The sequence below is a fragment of the Capsicum annuum genome, chromosome 1 (assembly GCF_002878395.1).
Source record: "Capsicum annuum cultivar UCD-10X-F1 chromosome 1, UCD10Xv1.1, whole genome shotgun sequence".
Classification (NCBI taxonomy): Eukaryota; Viridiplantae; Streptophyta; class Magnoliopsida; order Solanales; family Solanaceae; genus Capsicum; species Capsicum annuum.
Genome location: NC_061111.1, coordinates 208148703 through 208168927, shown reverse-complemented (window position 1 = coordinate 208168927; position 20225 = coordinate 208148703). Strand labels below are relative to the sequence as shown.

General features: G+C 36.4%; 1 protein-coding gene and 1 non-coding gene across 2 annotated transcripts; both read left to right on the top strand.

Annotated features, from left to right (window-relative positions):
* The first annotated feature begins 377 nt into the window (after positions 1–377).
* LOC107862128 (glycine-rich cell wall structural protein 1-like) lies at positions 378–3647 on the top strand. Its single transcript, XM_016707590.2, has 3 exons — positions 378–394; positions 1816–2093; positions 3547–3647. Exons 1-3 carry the CDS (start codon positions 378–380, stop codon positions 3645–3647), a joined length of 396 nt encoding a protein of 131 aa, XP_016563076.2.
* A 13665-nt stretch (positions 3648–17312) lies between these two features.
* LOC124892703 lies at positions 17313–17419 on the top strand. The gene has a single exon (XR_007050390.1). It is a non-coding gene; the product is annotated as a small nucleolar RNA R71 (small nucleolar RNA).
* Positions 17420–20225: the final 2806 nt, after the last annotated feature.

Sequence of the window (20225 nt, the reverse complement as noted above, 5' to 3'; positions counted from 1 at the left end):
TTCATTTTTTCACATTATACAGTATATCATACAGTATACAGGAACAAATATCAATCATGGGTTAGTTTGTGGTCTTTCAGGGTCATGAGCCCCATGTAGCGTTTCGGGTACCAGATTTAGGGTGTTACACCTGAGTCATCAATCGAACAGTCTAAATTGAAATGATTCATATTAACTCATTATTTGAGATACCTAAATTGATTTGCTAGAATTATGTTTAAGGTCACAAGGTCAACTACAGTTTCAATTGAATCATTGCAGTTGCATGATATTGGTATTATGCTCCTCCTGACCCGAGCCATCAGTCGATCAATCTGAGTTCAAATGATTCATATTAACTCATTGTTTGAGATACCTAAATTAATTTAGCAAGAATTATGGATGATTTCACATGGTAAACTACAGTTTTAATTTAGTCCCTACTGTTGTATGATGTTGCGTTCCCCCTAACTCGAGTCATCAATTAATCAATTTGAGTTGAAATAATTCCTATTAACTCATTATTTGAGATAAATAAATTAATATATCTAGAATTATGGATGATTTCATTGGGTTACCTACAGTTTCAATTGAGTTGTTGCAATTGCATGATGTTGGTATTGCATTCTTTCTAACTCGAGCTGTCAACCGAACAATCTAAGTTGAAAAGATTCATATTAACTCATTATTTAAGACACCTAAACTAATTTAGCAAGAATTATGGATGATTTAATAGGGTCAACTACAGTTTCAATTGAGTCGCTGTAGTTGCATGATATTGGTATTGGATTTCTCCTTACCTAAGTCATCAACCGATCAATCTGAGTTGAAATAATTCATATTAACTCATTATTTAAGATACCTAAATGGATTTAGCTAGATTTATGGATGAGTTCACAGGTTCAAATAAGGTTTCAATTGAGTCACTGCAAATGCATGATGTTGGTATTGCATTTCCCCTAACCCCTGCCTTCAACCGATCAATCTGAGTTGAAATGATTCATATTTAATCATTATTTGAGATACCTAAATTAATTTATCTAAAATTATGGATGATATAGTGGGTCAACTACAATTTTAATTGAGTCGTTGTAGTTGCATGATGTTGGTATTGCGTTCCTCCTGACCCGAGCCGTCAATTGATCAATCTGAATTGAAATAATTCATATTAACTCATTATTTGAGATACCTAAATTGATTTAGCTTATTATTAAGATAATATTAAATTTTTCAGTGTTCCAATTGAACTTAATACAATTTATTATGATGAAGCGGTTAAAATTTCTCTTTTAAAAAATTAATTAGGATCAATTCAGACCAAATTAATATTCTTATAACGTGTCATTCTTTTTCAAAATACAAATCAACCCATACAAATCATCTATTTGCGGCAAAAATGCTTCATCATTTCAAATCTCGAGTTCTCGCTCTTTTATTTCTCTCAATAATACAAACAAATACTACTCTACATATTGCTCAACCATTCATAACAGATCATTTTTCTTTTCATTTCTAACCATATCATTGTTATTTTTGACTTCATTCTTGCTTGTATCCATTATTTTTTCTATCTTCACAGGTAATAGTGTTAGAGAAGAGTTCTACATTTGTTCTTTTTTCAGAAAATAAGGGCTTTTTAGTTAATGATGAAAAAGGATACTTTTAGTTGCATTATCTATGAGAATGGGCTAACAATTTTGAGTTTTGATGATAAAATCATAAAAAAAAATAAAACCCTAGATTTTATCACAGTATTTTGCTGACTGTCGGTGTATTGTTGGATGGTGTTTGTGGTGGTGTTGGTTTAGGTGTTTGTATTGGTGGTGTTGGTTGTAGTGGTAGTGGTATTGATGGAGTTGGTGGTAGTTTTAGTGGTTATGTTAGTATTGGTGGTGGCGGTGGTGGTAGTGATGGTGGTGGTGGTGGTGGTGGTATTGGTGATGTTGGTGGTGTTAGTAGTTTTGTTGGTGGTGTTGGTGGTGGTGGTAGTGTTGGTGGTGATATTTGTATTAGTGGTGTTAGTGGTGGTGATGTTGGTATTGGTGGTGTTAGTGGTGATGTTAGTATAGGTGGTGCTGGTGGTGTTTGTTGTCATGGTGGTGGTGTTGGTGGTGGTCTTGGTTTTGGTGGTGTTGGTGGTCTTAGTGGTGGTGATAGTGGTCTTTGTGGTGGTCTTAGTGGTGGTCTTGAAGGTGGTGCTGGTATTGGTGGCATTGGTGGTGGTGGTTTTGTTGGTCCATCTGTTGCAACAGGTAGAACATCTGTTGGGAGATATTAACATAGGTCTTCAAATAAATTCCCTATTTGTTGGAACAATATTTTCAGCTATTGGCATAAGACAAACCAGTAGCAAGACTGTTTTGATCTCATCCATCTAAAAATTTATCTATTGCAACAGCTTATGCATCTGTCGTAACAGATGATTCATCTGTTCCAACTGATTCGTTATATGTTGGAATTTTTTTGTAATATGGCGTATAAACAATTATTGAAATTTGTCTTACCTTTATTAAAAAATTATGTAGATGTCAAATGTAATGTATTTTTTGTTTTTCTGTTATTTGTAGTTAAAAGAAGTTTTCCAAAAGAAAAGAAACTGAAAGTGGATTAACTTCTGACCACGTAACAAAAAAGGCTAGATTACAGATGGATCCGGAGGAACTTCCTGAACAATCTAAGTCAGGGAAAAGTAAAGCGAAGGAAATTTATGAAAATGATGTTGAGGGAGGTGGAGAAAGGTATGTAGAGGCTGGTGAGGAAAATAAAAGTGAAGAGGAAGAAGAAGAAGATAAACAAGAAAAAGAGGAAGTATAAAGTAGAAAGTGAGAAAGATAATGAAGATCAACATGATGATAATGCATCACCAATGGGGCATGAATTAAGATCGAAATCAAAGCATGATCCTGTCAAAACTATTAGTATTGATAGGTTTCAAGTTGAGATGCCAATAGATGACCCTACAGAACTAACTGGTGATCTTGTTGTGAAACCTCAGTTGGGGAAACCTTTTGATGAATGTAGGGATACTATGAAGAAGGAAAACCTAGAGGAATTTAGTAAGAGGAGTTGTTTTGGACGCTTTATTAAGTTGCCTGAGGACAACAATGCCCATTTCAAAATAGGCGTGGTATATGGTCTTCTCAAGCACAGAATCAAGTACATGGGGGATGATAAAGATTTGAAGGAGAGGGGCAAAAAGATGGATGAAATCTGGATCAACTACTATGGTATGTGTTGCGTCTCAAAGTAAGTGCACGTGATCGTACAAGTAGTGTAGAGACTTAGACAGTCAGATATCGTTCCCACGAGGACTACACAACTAGAAATTTAACCAACTTTTAGTTTCAGACAACTAGGTATTAAGTGTTGTAACGTATCAAGATGATTGTAAATTTGAGAATAAAAATGTAAATTAATAAACAAAAATTAACAAGTTGAGACTAGAGCGAAGTAAGCAATGGCTGTAATCAATTATGATTAGGATTCTAGGGTAGAGGCATCTCGAACAATCATACATTCTCTATTCTTGTAACAGTTTAATTGGTTATTCGGTTGTTGATTCGCAAGGTTTATACCACGATCTTGATCTCCCGACCTCAAATCTTCTATCTATGGAATATTGTAACAACAACTTCTGCAGAATTACAACAATTCTTGTAGATTCATAAAGTTATCTTATTACAATTGAACCAAGCAAGGCTTTAAGGTATATCCCTATCCTAGATGCTAATTCAAACCCCTTGTTTTATAAAAGGATAAGAACCTTTCTCCTTAATTTCTTCTTTCTATCCTAAGATTCTCCTCCCGGATGCACATAGAAATATAGATTTATTCTAATTGTGGCCACTCATCAAAATAGTAAGCTCAAGAAATTAAGAACAACGCAGATGATAATCCAAAAAGAAATTATGAATAAGAATATCAAAGAATAATCATGTTCTTGACCTCAACCCTAGAACAAGGGTGTTTAGCAACTCATGTTTGAAGTAAACATAAAAAAATAAGTAATTAATCATACCCAAAATAATTGTTGAAGTAAAGAAGTTCAAAAGAAATATTAAGAACCCTAAAAGAGAGAACTATATGCTTTTCCGCCGCTGCTATACTTACCAAAAGTCCTTGTAATTATGCTCACGTGTTCCTTTTATACTTGGGAAAACATCACCAGATCTGAACCCTTGATGCGATGCGTCACTAATTGCATTGAACCAACCAACACATCGAGTCAACATCACGTTGTTACACTACAATTCATCTTTGAAAATCAAGAAAAGTCAATTTCTTCACCACACGACGGGACGCGTTGACATCATGTCGTGTCACTGGAATTTGCTCTTCAACATTTGGCTAAGTGTCAAAACTTTAAGTATCGACACGATGCGTTGACATCACGTTGATGCACTGGAAGTTGCTCTTGAAATTTCTTCTAAGGCACAAAAATCACACATCGACGCGACGCGTTGACATCCCGTTGATGCACTGGAATTTGTTCTTCAATTTCTAGCTAAGGCACAATATATCACCAGTCGATGCGGCGCGTTGAGATTGCTTCGTGTCACTAGTATTTTTCTCCTATTTCTTTCTTTCTTCTGATCAATCCTCCATATGTTTTTGGCCTTCAATCCACATAGTCTTTCGCCTCTTCATGATATGTATCCCATTTTGTTCTAAATTCGTAGAAAATTAACCCTGTATCTCTAATCATATCAGTTAGCCACAAAACATAATTTAACTTATGATTCCATATATTTGGCACACTTTTTATTCTCAAAACAAGTCCAAATATGGGTAAATAGTGGTGTTTGGACATATAAATACACCCAAGATCACCACCCCACACTTAAAACCTTGTTCGTCCGCGAACAACTTCAAGCAACACAATCATCAAATCTTTAATTGAAACCTAAGAATGATGCTAGTGTTGGGCACATGAACCTTTATTTCACATCTTACTATCCCAAAAGTGACATTCAATTTATTGGAAAATTTAATATAGGCACGAAATCAGAAAACTCAATTAGTAATCTGAACTTTCATCCGCGTGCACCCTCAGAACAAGAAAATTTTTCCATATCACTAACAATTTAACACTCTTAATCAGAATAGGAATATGAAAATTCAAACACTAGCTCTCAACGAAGAATTCATATATATTAGGAGATGAACCATAGGCTTGCCCTTAGTGTATTACTCCACTAGTAGTCGAATGTTACAATGTAGGATCAAATAGGTCTTTTTATGGTTGTAATGTAGGCTAAGGGATGAGTAGGAAATATTTTGGAAATAGTGACTAATCTCCCTAATCACTTAAATACATAACTCCCTTTAATCAAAATCATATTCTGTCAACCTAACTTTTTTTCTTGCCCATTCTTTTTACACATCCCTTGGTTCACCCAGATCTTTCTAAGCACATTATCACACTTTGGTAGGAGTATTTTCTTTCACGTTTCATATTTTCTTCACATCCCAATTCTCATCACGCACCCTTATATTAGCCACCCTCAACCTAAGTAATTTGCCTTAATTGAGGTACACATTGTCCTTAACGGACCAAGGCCAAAACAGGTTCATTGTAACGCAATAACCGGGTAACAATAACTGAAATTTTTATCAAAAATTATTTTCTAACTCCTAACCTTTGAATTTAAGTGTGTAAATTACTTCTCTTAGAGCTTCACTTTCACCCTTTTCCATTCTTTGTACTTCAAATTCCCCCTTATTTCAATATTAAAGTGCTTAGGAAATATGGATCAAATTAAGGTCTTATCAAAGAAAAGGATTCAGCTACATATGAGGCTACCAATAAAATCAGGCTATAGGCTCAACGAGGCTGACTATGAATATGCATAAGGGTAGGCAAATATAGTCCTTAAAATTTGGTTAACAAACAAATGCCTTGTAACGCCCTGGATTCTGAGCCCTGGATACTACACGGTGATCATGACCCCAAGGGACCACAAGCTAACCCTTTTTGATATCTGTAACTGAGCACTGCATAATATTCTAAAATAAATACAGAAAACTGGCGGAAACTTTCCATAAGGTTCAAATACTTAAAATACAACTGAATAAAGTTTAACAATATCAAAACTAAATATCTGTCTGGATAAATAGTCTGAAAACTTTGTATTCTGAAAGCTTCTAAACTGTCCGAACTGTGGAGTTGATGGGATATGTCCCCAACAAACTCCAACTACTGAAATACTGAAATTGGTAATAAAATAAAATAAGAACCATCCTGGAATGATAAGGATTCACCGCTAGGTCTGCTGCTGCAGACAGAAACTGAGCTGCAAAGGGTGCTCTAGATCTCGTGCTTCTGAACCTATGGTGTAAAGTAAAACACCATAGCACAAATGCGCTAGTACATGGGAATGCACTATGTATGCAAAATGCGGTAAGGCTAAATGCAAGGGCTTATGCATGAACAATTACTTAACTGAATAATCATGAGAATACTGAATGAGAACATATGCATGAATGCACAAACCATAACTGAAATCATCGAGACACTGAATACTGAGACTCGGATACTACTTTACTAATGTTTGAACTCACTACTAATACTGAGATACTGAATAACTGAATCTACTGATATTAATAACTGAATACTGAGGTTGAGATCGATCTTATATAGTGGGTGATCTCTGAATTTTATTATAATGAGAATTTTTAACTGAATTTGAGATCAGTCCTATCTAGCGAGTGATCTCTGAATATACTGATAATGAAGATTATTTGACTTAGTCCAAGATCAGTCCTATCTAGCGGGTGATCTGTAAATCTAATGATACTGATACTATTTGGCTAAATCATATATCATTCCTATCTAGCAGGTGATCCCTGAATCTGTTAATATTAAGAATGATCGACTGTATCTAACAGTACTGAATCTGTACTACCAAACTAAAATTTTTTACTGAGACTGATTCTGAAACTAAAATAGTGGTAAGTAGTCATCTAACTGATATGCCTAGAAACTTAACTTATGGTGTCCAACCTGTAATCCCATCTGGAAGGGTGTCAGTATCGTTCCACGGGTAAAGACAACTTTACTTTTGTGGAGTCAGTCCTAGCAATGGGTGACCCCTGAGATCATCCTATCTAACGGGTGATCCCTGAGTATGCCAATCCTATCTAATGGGTGGCATCTCATACCTACACTGTCTACATAGTTCTAGAACTTAGGGATTTCTCCTAGGGATCTTAGTCCTCTCTAACGAGTGAGCCCCTATCCCTAGGTTCGCTCGGTGCTGAATCATACTCCTAACTGAAAGACACTAAACTAATTCTTTTTTTTAAACTGTACTTGACTGAATTGAATCTGTTACTGATCATGTTACTTGACTGATCTAGCTGATCTCACTTGGTTCCAGAGACTGACGAAATACTACTGAAGTTTGTTATCTAACTGAATGTTGTTAAGTTCTGAATTGATTACTTTAATGCTACTAAGGTCTGAACTGGATACTTGAATACTACAAAGATCTGAGATAAGTACTGAACTGAAGCTGGAATACTATTGATTCTTAGATTACTGAGATTTCTTAAGTTCTGCAACTATCTGAGAGTACTGAATTCTGTAACTGACTGAGTTCTAAGAATCGTCCCTTGACTGAGATTATCGTGAAAACTGACACGGGCTCTAAACTTACAGCTAGATTTTTGGGTGTAAATACCCCCAAGACTCGATAACATAAAAGTAAAATATAACCATCTTAAATAATCATAAGCATGGACTTTCATTTACCATTACAATCATTAAAGCATCTCTTCAAGCACTTGAAAAATCATAAACATGTGATAGTTTAGGGAGACATGCTATTGGCTCATACTCCATTCAACAAGGTCTTACAACAAACACTTAACATGCATTGAAGAGAACATAATTGGGGGATTTCATGCTAACATGTCACAATTGATTCACTAAGGTTTTTCAACAAACACTTGGCACGCATGAACTTACACACAATTGGGGATTTCTAGTCAACATGCTATAATTGCTCTAATTCCTTCACATAAGCATGTTATCAAACATATGAGGTGCATGATTCGGTTATTCAACAATTTCTACACCAAATTATCATAAATACATCAATCAACATGCACCTTTAGGGATTTAACATGGACATAATGCCATTCAACTTGAATCAAGATCAAAGCTTGCAACTTGTATTTTAAAGCATAAATTATATCTCAACAATAATTAGAACATGAAATTCAATTCACATAAATCATGAAAACTCATAAAAATCATAATCTTTGAATTTAAAAAGGGATTCTTGAAATTCTTGGGTGAAAAGAACCCAAGAATCAACATTTGCATACCTAGAAGACTCTTTCTTGAAGGTTCTTGAAGAAATCCTTAGGCTTGTTCTTGATAACGGAGGAGAGATTTTGAGTTACTGATTACTTAGGGTTTAAAGAGAGGATTTTGTTCATTTAATATCTCACAAAATGTTTTTGAAGTGATTAGGGATGGTTTAGGGGTGTGAAATGACTTCAACACCCTTGATCTAGGTCAAAATGAAGTGTTTACGTCACTTGGACCATAAGGTATGTGGCGCACACCTCATCATATAAGCTAGGTTATGCGGTGTACACCTTATCACCTAAATTAGGTTGTGCGTCACACACTTTATGGCATAAGTTAGTTTGTGCGTCGACACCTTATAGCATACCTAAACCAGTAGCCTTAGGCGATTTGTTAGGCGACACACTTCACTTTGCAAAGCCATAATTTCTTGCTCGGGTGTTGGATTTTGGAGAAATTGGTATCAATGGAAAGCTAATTCGATTCTCCACAATTTGGAGGGTTTAATCTGCCGTAAAACCACATATACAGAAAGTTATGCTTGTTCAAAGATGACCCTTGTGAAATAAAACACTAAAACTTGATGGATTCGAAAGCTCTTAGCTTGCCTTACTCTAAGTGACTCTTATAAACACGCTTAATACATCACAAGCTCTCTTATTACTAGGATACTCATTGTAAGTCATGTACTCAAATATGAATCACAGGATAGGAGGTTTCATACATAGGAACAATGGTTCATTTTCTAGCTTAGAAATACATAGGGTATTACACTTATGTAATGAAGAAATTCCAACACTTAACCAAATTTTCTAAGTGTTAAGCCTCTCTTGGCATACTTTAAAAGCTCTAACGAGTATGAAAATTTATGGGATCTTACATGCGTAAATCACTTCCTACTCCCAACACCCTTTATTTCACTTTGTAAACACACCGGAGAAGTTCTAGTCATTCCCACACATGCAGACGATAAACAATTTCTCATACACTCGGTGCATGCTAAGAATCAAGTGGGATCCTTAAGGTCTCCGATTTTTGAACCTTATCAAATTCAATATTAAGTCAATCAAATCAACTAAAACTGTTGAGTTTTCATATTTAAAAACAAAAAAGTTTCCCAACACTAACATTTCTTAAAGGTTGCAATAGGGATCTTACTACTTTCTCAGCTTGTAACAACGCACTCCCCTTAAGAAGGTTGTCATCCATCAATCATAAGGGAAGGCACTAACTAAGACGATTGCATAACAAAATTTGCCAAAAAGGGAACACATAATTACTATAATCTGAAATTATACCACAAAGGGTAAAAAAAATAAAATATTGTAAGTCTCATAGACAAAAATAAAATCTTGCCAAAATAGGTAATACTTGTCAACTTACAAATTCTCCAAAAACATAAAAGGGATGATAATTGTTTGTCCAACACAACCACAAACCAACATTGTTCAAAGATGGTAAATTAAAAGAGATGAGATGAAGATATAAATGAATAAAGACCAACCACCCCACACTTAAGCCGAGCACTATCCCAGTGCTAGCAATAAGGCATAGTGGCATAGTACTCCCTATATAATCAAATGTCACCATGGATATCACGTCATTGGCATCAGCATCATTTCCATCATCAAACTTGCCACCAAAGTCATCATCATCAGATTGCTCCTCCTCCTCGGACTCATCGTCAGAATATGCTATGCACTTCTCCTCATCGGTATGGACATCATCATCCATGGGCTCATCAAAATCATCAACTATCCGCAACATGGTCTTCGCATGACTCCCTAATGGATATTCCAGCTCTACTACACAAATTTCCTATTGGGTGACTGCTCGTCCCAAAGTCCTCAGCAGCAAACTAGTAAACCCGTACATCCTGGGCATAATTTCGTCATTTCAAGCTTGATGCTCGAGCATAGTCAAATTCGTACCATGAGGAAAAGGCCCTTTGGTGCGAGAAATATCAAGTGTCATGTCACCCACAGGCAGTAAATAATCTACATTCTCTTTAGGCACACCCTATTGCTTCAAAAATTTGGCCAGCAATCAACCAAATCCATATCTACGACCCACTAAGAACCGGGCCTTCCTCATCGCTGAGAAAATAATGGACCCACATTGATGTCCACATCATCATGCATGAAGGTATAAATTAAATATACTCTATCATGGGTTACCTCCTTCTTATGCATCCCATGAATCAGATAAGCATAAATAATTCTAGCCTATAAATGGGGCCCTCTATTCAAATGTGCAAATGGAAGTGAAACATGCATACCTCCCTCTTTGTGGTGAATCCACCTCATCATAAATTGAGTGCCTCACATAAGGTGATGTCTATGTTAATATAGAGGTTTGATTATCATCCTCTTCAGTGGTTCAAGATCATCATAGGGTGCATATGCACCTAACAACTCATTAACAGTGTCTGTCGTAAAAGTGATCGTCTGACCACGCACCTTAACTTCAGACTCTCTCGGTTCTAGTTAGCATAAAATTCCCTTACCAGGCTCAAATTGCATTCTCTTGGCTGCTCAAATAAGAAATCAATGTTTTGAGCCTCTATCTTTCTCACCATTGAAGGATATTCCTTCATCAAACCCCTCCTATTGATATACGGATCCACTGAATATTTGGATTCCTTGTGCTGTAAGTACCATTTTCTACCCGCTTCTGCTATAACTTTTGTTCTGAACCTACGGTGCCCCCTGGGAACAAGTGGTGTCACAGGCGCACGATCAGCTTGCCAGCTCCTCTTGTGCATAGACCCAGATATACCAGCTATATTCTTTCCATTGCTAGACATATTACTTGTTCAACATATCAGCCTAAAAATTCATCAAAACAAAACCTTATAAACTAGCAACCATTAAGTGTGGAATTCACCCCACATTTAATTACTAGCATAAGTTTATAAATCGGTGAATCAAGGTACTCAGAATTCCACTATTTATTTCACAAGTCCAACAATCAGTTATCCAACATTAACACACATAGACATCTTAGAGTTGCACAGTTTCATTACATGGCTTAAAGGCTAAACAAGTCGTTCTACGAATGCATCGTCCTTCATTATACATTACCACTCTTCAATTCTAGTGCAAACTTGCCTTCGATATGTTCTAGCCTAAACACAGTCAATTACTCTCAATTTAGTGTATTATGGCTACCACTAAAGTGGTGTTGGATCAACATCCACCCCACACTTAGATTCCATCATATAATGAGCATCAAACTCAACCTAAAATTCAACTCATTAGACAATTAATTTACATCTCACCCATAGAGGTACCACGTCAATTGAACCATGATTTGCATTTCAGTACACATTTACTCCCCAAATCTACCAAACTACAACAACAGTATATCATCCTTACCTCCAAATATTCTCACCCAATTTTAACAATTAACATTCAAAGTAGATTGAATTTAGCTAAACAAGAACTTTTAAGATTGAAATTTTAATTCATACGAAGTTTCAGATTACACAACTTATAGCAATATTGAAGCACATGGATTCATAAAACTTAAACTCAAAATATAATTAAAACTTACCTGTTCTTGGTTGAGAAAGGAAGATGAAGTTGAAACTTTATTATAGTTTGACAAGAATTGACTAAGGGAGCAATTTAGGGTTTTAGGGAAAAGAGGGCGGCGTAACTAGGGTTAGGTGAGGGGGTGGTTGAAAATGGTATGTGTAGTATTTATAGGGGGGTAAATTAGGTTTAACATTTTTTTACCGATGGTTGCAGGCAGCGCGACGCATCAAGTATGCATCGCTTTTCTGGAAATTATATCAAATATTGAGTCTAAGTGTTTACTGCATGACAAACGATGCAGCGCGACGCTAATCACGTCGACTCTCTAGAAATAGCCTTGAAAATTTTTTCTAAGTGTGGAATTTATGCCCATTGATGCGACGCACCGAGTTAGCGTCGATTCTTTGGAAATTACATCCAAAAAATTTTCTAAGGCCAAATTTCTCAAATTTTTAAGCATCTTTTCTTACCCCTTACCTTTTTTCACCACTTAATAGCTATTTACTTAATCGAAGGCCCATGTTCACCATCTTCTCTTCTTCTCTATCTCCACCAAATTTCTCATTCCTACACATCAATCAAAAGCAACAAAATTACGTAAGCAAAAATGGGTTGCCTCCCACCAAATGCATTATTTTCGGTCGTGGCACGACTCATTTTTTTGTATTTTTCTTATTTTCTTCAACTACTAAAAATTAAACTGCCTATTACGTTACATTTGTGGGTTGCCTCCCACATAGCGCCATATTTTATGTCGTGGCACGACTCAGCTTATCATTACTCATTAGCAAAAGTGATAGATTCCTTGTGTTTATTCGGATGATCCACCCAATAGTGCTTTACACGCTATCCATTCACCAGAAACTTCTTAGTCTTCTCTTTATTCCACAACTCCATAGCTCCATGGGGTGTCATACGCCCCACCTCAAAAGGTTAGACTATTTTGATCGCAATTTTCCTGGAAACAACTTACGCCTTGAATTGAACAACAAAATAAGTTGTCCGGGTTCAAATACTCTCTCCTGAATTTGCTTATCATGCCATCTTTTGGTCTTCTCCTTGTATAACTTGGCATTTTCGTAGGCATGAATCCTAAACTCATCAATCTCATTCAACTGTTATAACTATTTCTCTCCCACATCATTCATCTCAAAATTCAGCTTTCTCACAGCCCAATACCGTACACTAAGTGATATAGAGATGTCCCAATGGGCATCTTGTAAGTTGTTTGGTAGGACCAAAGTGCATCATCTAGCTTCTCTGCCCAATCTTTTCTTTGCCCATTCATGGTCTTCTGAAGTATTTGCTTAATCTCCTGATTGGACACCTTAACCTGTCCACAAGTTTGGGGATAGTATGTAGTGGCAACCTTGTGCCTAACACCATATTTAGCAAGAAGATTTTTGAACAAAGTGTTAATGAAATGCGTACCTCCGTTGCTGATTATTACTCTTGATGTACCAAATCTGGAAAATATATTCTTCTTCACAAATTAAAGAACCACTCTTGCATCATTATTCAGACTCACCACAGCTTCCACCCATTTAGAGACATAGTCAACTGCTACAAGAATGTACAAATTGTCTTTTAAAGATGGAAATGGGACCATGAAATCAATCCCCCAAACATCAAAGACTTTAACTTTAAAAATATTATTGAGGAGAATTTCATGACGCCTAGATATGGTACCCAACCTTTGACATTAATCACAATTCTTTACGAAAGAAACTGCATCTATAAATAGTGTAGGCTAGAAAAAACCTGATTGCAGTACTTTTCTCGTAGTCCTCACACCCCCATGATGTCCACCATATGGAGATGAGTGGCAATATTGTAGTACCTTTAAAAATTCAGCCTCTAGGATACACCTACGAATGACTCTATCTGGACCCTGCTTGAAGAGATACGGTTTGTCCCAAATGTAGGCACGAGAATCATAGAGTAATTTCTTCTTTTGTGGTATGGTGGAATTAGGAGGGCAAGCTATCAAATTCAAAATATCAGCATACCATGGGAACTCAACTGCATCTAAAGACAACAACTTTTCATCAGGGAACTCTTCCTGACTACTAAGAGAGTTATCAACTATATGGTCTCGATTTTCCAGCCATGATAAGTAGACAGCAACTTGATTTTTAGCTCCTTTCCTATCTCGCACCTTAAGATCGAATTCTTGTAGTAGCAGAATCCACCTAATCAGTTATGGTTTTGCATCCTTTTTGTTCACTAGATACTTAATGGAACATGGTCAGTATGAATTATGACCTTAGTGCCAATAAAGTAAGATCTAAACATTGTCAATTGCATACACCACTACTAACATCTCTTTCTCTGTCACTTTATAGTTAACCTGAGCATTATTAAACACCTTGCTAGCATAGTAGATCGAGCAAAATACCTTATCTCTTCTATGACCCAAAACTACTCCCACAGTAATATCACTAGCATCACATATCAGCTAAAAAGGTAACTCCCAATCTGGTACGATCAGAATAGGTGTCTCAGTCAACTTCTTCTTGAGTTTTTCAAAAGCTGCATTGCAATCAGCCCCAAATTTGAACTTGGCTTCTTTCTCTAACAATTTGCATATAGGGATTGCAATCTTTGAGAATACTTGAATGAATTGTCTAAAGAACCCTGGATGTCCCAGAAAGTTCTGTACTCTTTTGACTATGACTAGATGAGGCAACTTTTCAATCACTTCAACCTTCTCCTTGTCCACTTCGAGTCCTTTGCATGAAACTTTATGGCCTAGGATAATTTCTTCCTTAACCATAAAGTGGCACTTTTCTCAATTTAGCACCAAGTTTGTTTCTTCGCATCGAGCTAGGACTCTGTCAAGATTCTGCAAGTACATTTCAAAAGAATTACCATACACAGAGAAATCATCCATGAATACCTCTACAAAATTCTTCCACCATGTCGGAGAATATCACCATCATACATCTCTAAAATATAGAAAGTGCATTGCATAAGCCGAATGGCATGCATCTAAATGCATATGTACTATATGGATAAGTGAAAATTGTCTTTTACTAGTCTTCCGGTGCTATGATTATCTGATTATAGCTGGAGTACCCATCCAGAAAACAATAATACTCTTGCCCCACCAATCAATCCAATATTTGGTCAATGAATAGAATTGGATAGTGATCTTTACGAGTTGCTTCATTTAACATCCGATAATCAATACAGATCCTCCAGCCGATCACTGAGCATGTGGGGATCAAGTCATTATCATCATTAGTCACTACAGTCATTCCTCTCATATTTGTTACACAGTGCACCAAACTCACCCATTTGCTATCAAAAATTGGATAGACAATACCTATATCTACCCACTTGATCACTTTCTTTCTGACCACCTCTTTTATCACAGGGTTCAACCTTCTTTACTGCTACACTTTAGGTCTGTAACCCTATTTTATGTAGATGTTGTGCATGCAAAATGCTATATTAATTCCTATAATATCAGACATCTGCCAACCAATCGCCTTCCTTCTCCTCTTTAGAACTTCTATAGCTTCCTTTACCTGTACATCTGATAATCCTGCAGATAAAATAATAGGCAGCGTATCTTGATCACCAAGAAAAACATATTGCAAGTGAGGAGAGAGAACCTTAAGCTCTAAGTTAGGATCTTCTTCGATTGAGGCCTTGGGCGATGGACCAATTGGCCTATTCAAAGGCTCGAACGACACTTTCTTTGTCTCAACCACTGCCAAATTCATAACCTAGACAAATTCAAATGCTTCAACATCTCCATAAAGATCATAACCCGTCAAAGCTCGCTCTAATGTATCATCAGACAACAGCAAATGTCAATTCGATGCAAGATCAGTAACTAATATTATAGACAACTCCTAATATATGGCTAGCAGTTTCAATGCTTTGTACACATAAAAAATTTCTACTTTATCATGCACTCGCATTGTTATTTTTCCAGCTACTACATCAATAATTTACTGCCCTGTTGCTAAGAAGGGTCATCCCAAAATAAATGGAACAACAGGATCAGCCTCAAAGTCTAGAATTACAAAATCCACCAAAAAGCTTAAAGATCCTACTTGCACTAACACATCTTCTATAATGCAATCTAGCCTAGCAAGGTATCTATCTGCCAACTACAAGATAATAGTTGTAGGTTTGGTACTCCCAAGACCCATCTTCTGGTACCATGATATGGGCATAAGATGTATGCTAGCTCCCAAGTCACACAATCTACGTGTACAAATAGTCTGTCTAATGGTAATCAGCAAGGTGAAACTACCTGGATCCTTCAACTTCATGGGAAATTTATTTTGAATCTTGGATGCACTCTTGAGTGAGTGCAACTGTAGCATATTCGTTCAACTGGTTGTTATTGGCAACTATATCCTTAAAGTATTTCGCATATTTTGGCACGCTCTGCAGAATGTCTAGAAGAGGAAGATTTACTTGAACCTACTTCAGAAGATCTAAGAACTTCTTATAACTTGCTTCCTCCTGCTACCTCATTTCCCTTTGAGGAAAAGGGCAAGGGGAGAGTCTTCTTTTCCATATTAATTTCATTATTTGCCTCTTTTTCTTTGAATTTCTTCTCTTCCTTGTCTCTCAAATTGTCATTCGTGACTATGGGATTTTCCTGTTCCTGAATTGTCTCCTTAGTTTGCAGCCCACTCTTTGTTGTAACTGTATTCATCTGCATAGGATTTGCCTCTGTATCACTAGGTAACGCTTCTTATGGCCTTGTATTTTATGATCTTATAATTTAACCCAACTGCAACTCTAGATTTCTTGTAAGCAATTGTTGAATCTTCAGCTCAGCTGCAAACTACGCCTGTTGATTCTTTATGTTTGCTGCAAACTGTGATTATTAAACCATAAATTGCTTAATTAATTTCTCTAAATTGCTAGTCTGAGTGGTCACCTGATTGTTCTAATCTGGCTATGGATTTGGTTACACTGGTCCCTTGTACTGATTTGCATTCTGTACCTAATTTTCACCCCTTGAAAAATTGGGATGGTTCCTCCAATTGGGATTATACGTGTTGCCAAAATTCTGTTGACCTTGATAATTTGCATTCCCAACATAGTTGACTGAATTTGGATTAATAGAAGATGCATCTACTGTGTGCTCACCACTTTTGCAAACTTCTCACCAAGAATTTACCTGTTGAATTACATTTATTACGGCTGCTGGTTGTGTCACACCTAACTTTAGGTTGTTCAGCTAAGTAGTCATATGATTTTGTATTGCTGCAATCTGTGCCTGTAATACAGTGAATATATCCACCTCTAATACCCCTGCAATCTTCTTGAGAGCGCTCCTTGAGTCTGCATGCCAATCAGGATTCCCTTCTAAAATTTGATTCAATAATGTATACAATTCTTCATAAGTTTTCTCCAAATCTTGGCCTCCTGCTTCTGAATCTAAGGAAATCTTTGTATTAAACTCAAGGCCTACTATAAATGTGTGAACCAAGACATCATTCGATTGATGGTGATGAGGACAATTTTTGAGCATGCCTTTAAATCTCTCCCAAGCTTGGTAGAGATTTTCTCCATCTTTTTGTCTGAAACTCAAGATCCTACTCCTCAAATGTACAGTCTTCTGCGATAGGAAGAATCAAATAAGGAACTTTCGAGCGTAACCTTCCCATGAAGTGATGGAGAATGGTGGTTTAGCATGTAACCATCTCTTTGTTTCTCCCATTAGAGTAAAAGAGAAGAGTGTCAATCTGACATAATTAGCATTCACCCCTTTAGAAATGTACATATCACTTATTTCCAAGAAAGTTTGAATGTGCTGCTATAGGTCTTCATGTGAAAGACCATGGTATTGCCCTGCTGAATTCAACAATTGTATCATATTCTACTTCCGTTCAAATCGACCTCCTGGCATGGGCTTTCAAATTAGTCACATGGTTCGTAAGTGGGATTCCCACCTCACGAATAGGTCTGGTGGCTGGTTGAGCAGGAACAACTGGAATAGTCAGAGCGGGAACATTTTTGGCATTTGAATCAATAGAAGCATTAGGATTAAGAACATTAGGATCTCGTATTTCAGCCATTTGAGTAAAATATTAAGCTCTTCACCATTGATGAATAGTCAATTTTGGTTCTGCAAAAGGCTCTACCAACTCTTTATCTCTAGCTAGTCCAGTATTCAGCTAAACCAGCAAAAATTCAGCAGCTAAGATCAAGTTGTTAACACATAAACTTATTATCAAAAAACAAAAATTAAGCAATTTACTAATCCCCGGCAACGGCGCTAAAAACTGTGGCTTCTCAAATGCACACGCAAGTGCATATGATCGTACAAGTAGTATTGAGACTTAGACAATCAGATATCATTCCCACGAGGACTACACAACTAGAAATTTAACCAACTTTTAGTTTTAGACAACTAGGTATTGAGTGTTGTAATGTATCAAGATGATTGTAAATTTAAGAATAAAAATGTAAATTAATAAACAAAAATTAATGAGTTGTGACTAGAGAGAAGCAAGCAACGGTTGTAATAAATTAGGATGAGGATGCTAGGGTTGAGGTATCTCGAACAATCATACAATTCTCTATTCTTATCACAGTTTAATTGGTTATCGGGTAGTTGATTCGTAAGGTTTATACGACGATCTTGGTCTCTCAACCTCAAATCTTCTATCTATGGAATATTGTAACTACAACTCCGCAGAGTTACAATAATTCTTCTAGATTCATAAATTTATCTTGTTGCAATTGAACCAAACAAGTCTTCTAGATATATTCCTATCCTAGATGCTAATTCAAACCCCTTGTTTTATAAAAGGATAAGAACCTTGCTCCTTAATTTCTTCTATCCTATGATTCTCCTCTAGGATGCACATAGAAATATAGATTTATTCTAATGGCGGCCACTCATCAAAATAGTAAGCTCAAGAAATTAAGAACAACCCAGATGATAATCCCAAAAAAAATTATGAATAAGAATATCAAAGAATAATCATGTTCTTGACCTCAACCCCAGAACAAGGGTGTTTAGAAACTCTTGTTTGAAGTAAACATCAAAAATAAGTAATTAATCATACCCAAAATAATTGTTAAAGTAAAGAAGTTCAAAAGAAATCTTAAGAACCCTAAAAGAAATAATTTTATGTGTTTCTGCCGCTGCTATACTTGCCAAAAGTCCTTGTAATACGTGTTCCTTTTATACTTGAGAAAATTTCACTAGATTTGAACCCTTGACGTGACGCGTCACTGATTGCATTGACCCAATCAATGCGTCGCGTGAACATTGCATTGTTACACTGGAATTCATCTTTGAAAATCAAGAAAATTTGTTCACCACACAACGCGATGCGTTGACATTGCATCATGTCGCTAGAATTTGCTCCTCAATATTTGGCTAAGTGTCAAAACTTTATGTATCGACACGACGCGTTAACATCGCATCGATGCACTGGAAGTTACTCTTTAAATTTCTTCTAAGGCACAAAAATGCACTGGAAGTTACTCTTTAAATTTCTTCTAAGGCACAAAAATCACACATCGACGCGACGCATTGACATCGCGTCAATACACTAGCATTTATTCTTCAATTTCTGGCTAAGGCACAATACATAACCAGTTGATGCAATGCATTGAGATTGTGTCATGTCACTAGTTTTTTTCTCCAGTTTCCTTCTTTCTTCTCATCAATACTCCATATGTTTTTTGCCTTCAATCCACATGGTCTTTTGCCTCTTCATGATATGTATCCCATTTTCTTCTAAATCCATAGAAAATTAACCCTGTATCTCTAATCACATCGGTTAGCCACGAAACATAATTTAACTCACAATTCAAAATATTTAACATAACTTTTATTCTCAAAACAAGTAAATATATGGGTAAATAGTGGTGTTTGGACTTATAAATACGCCCAAGATCAGTATGCCAGTTTGTTTTGGCATGAAAGAGTTTGTCATAGTGATAGGATTGAGATGCAATCATCCAAAAGAACCTCTCATCAGGGAAACACTTCGCAAAAAGTCCAAGGCAAGTAGGACAGCCAAACCATCCCCATCAAATAAAGGCAAGGCATTATCTAAGTGACCACCCACCAAAAGTAACAAACTCAAGAAAAAAATAGATAGGTTGTTGGACATTGCTGGATGTGGCTACAGAGCCATGAAGTTGTTATAAGATCTCAAGGATAAAGTCATACTAAAGAATTACAAGGAGAAATTATGTGTTTGGTTTTCCCATTCCGTTATATTGGCTAGAGACATATACGAAGTCATAGAAGATGATTTTTTGGAACTTGCCAAGGATCCTGAGAAATTCAACAATTATCCTTGGGGATATGACTGCTACAAGTTGACTGTCAAATGTTTATTGACAAAGCTATCCCCAAGGACTATCACCTTGTATGGATTTTCTTGTGCTTT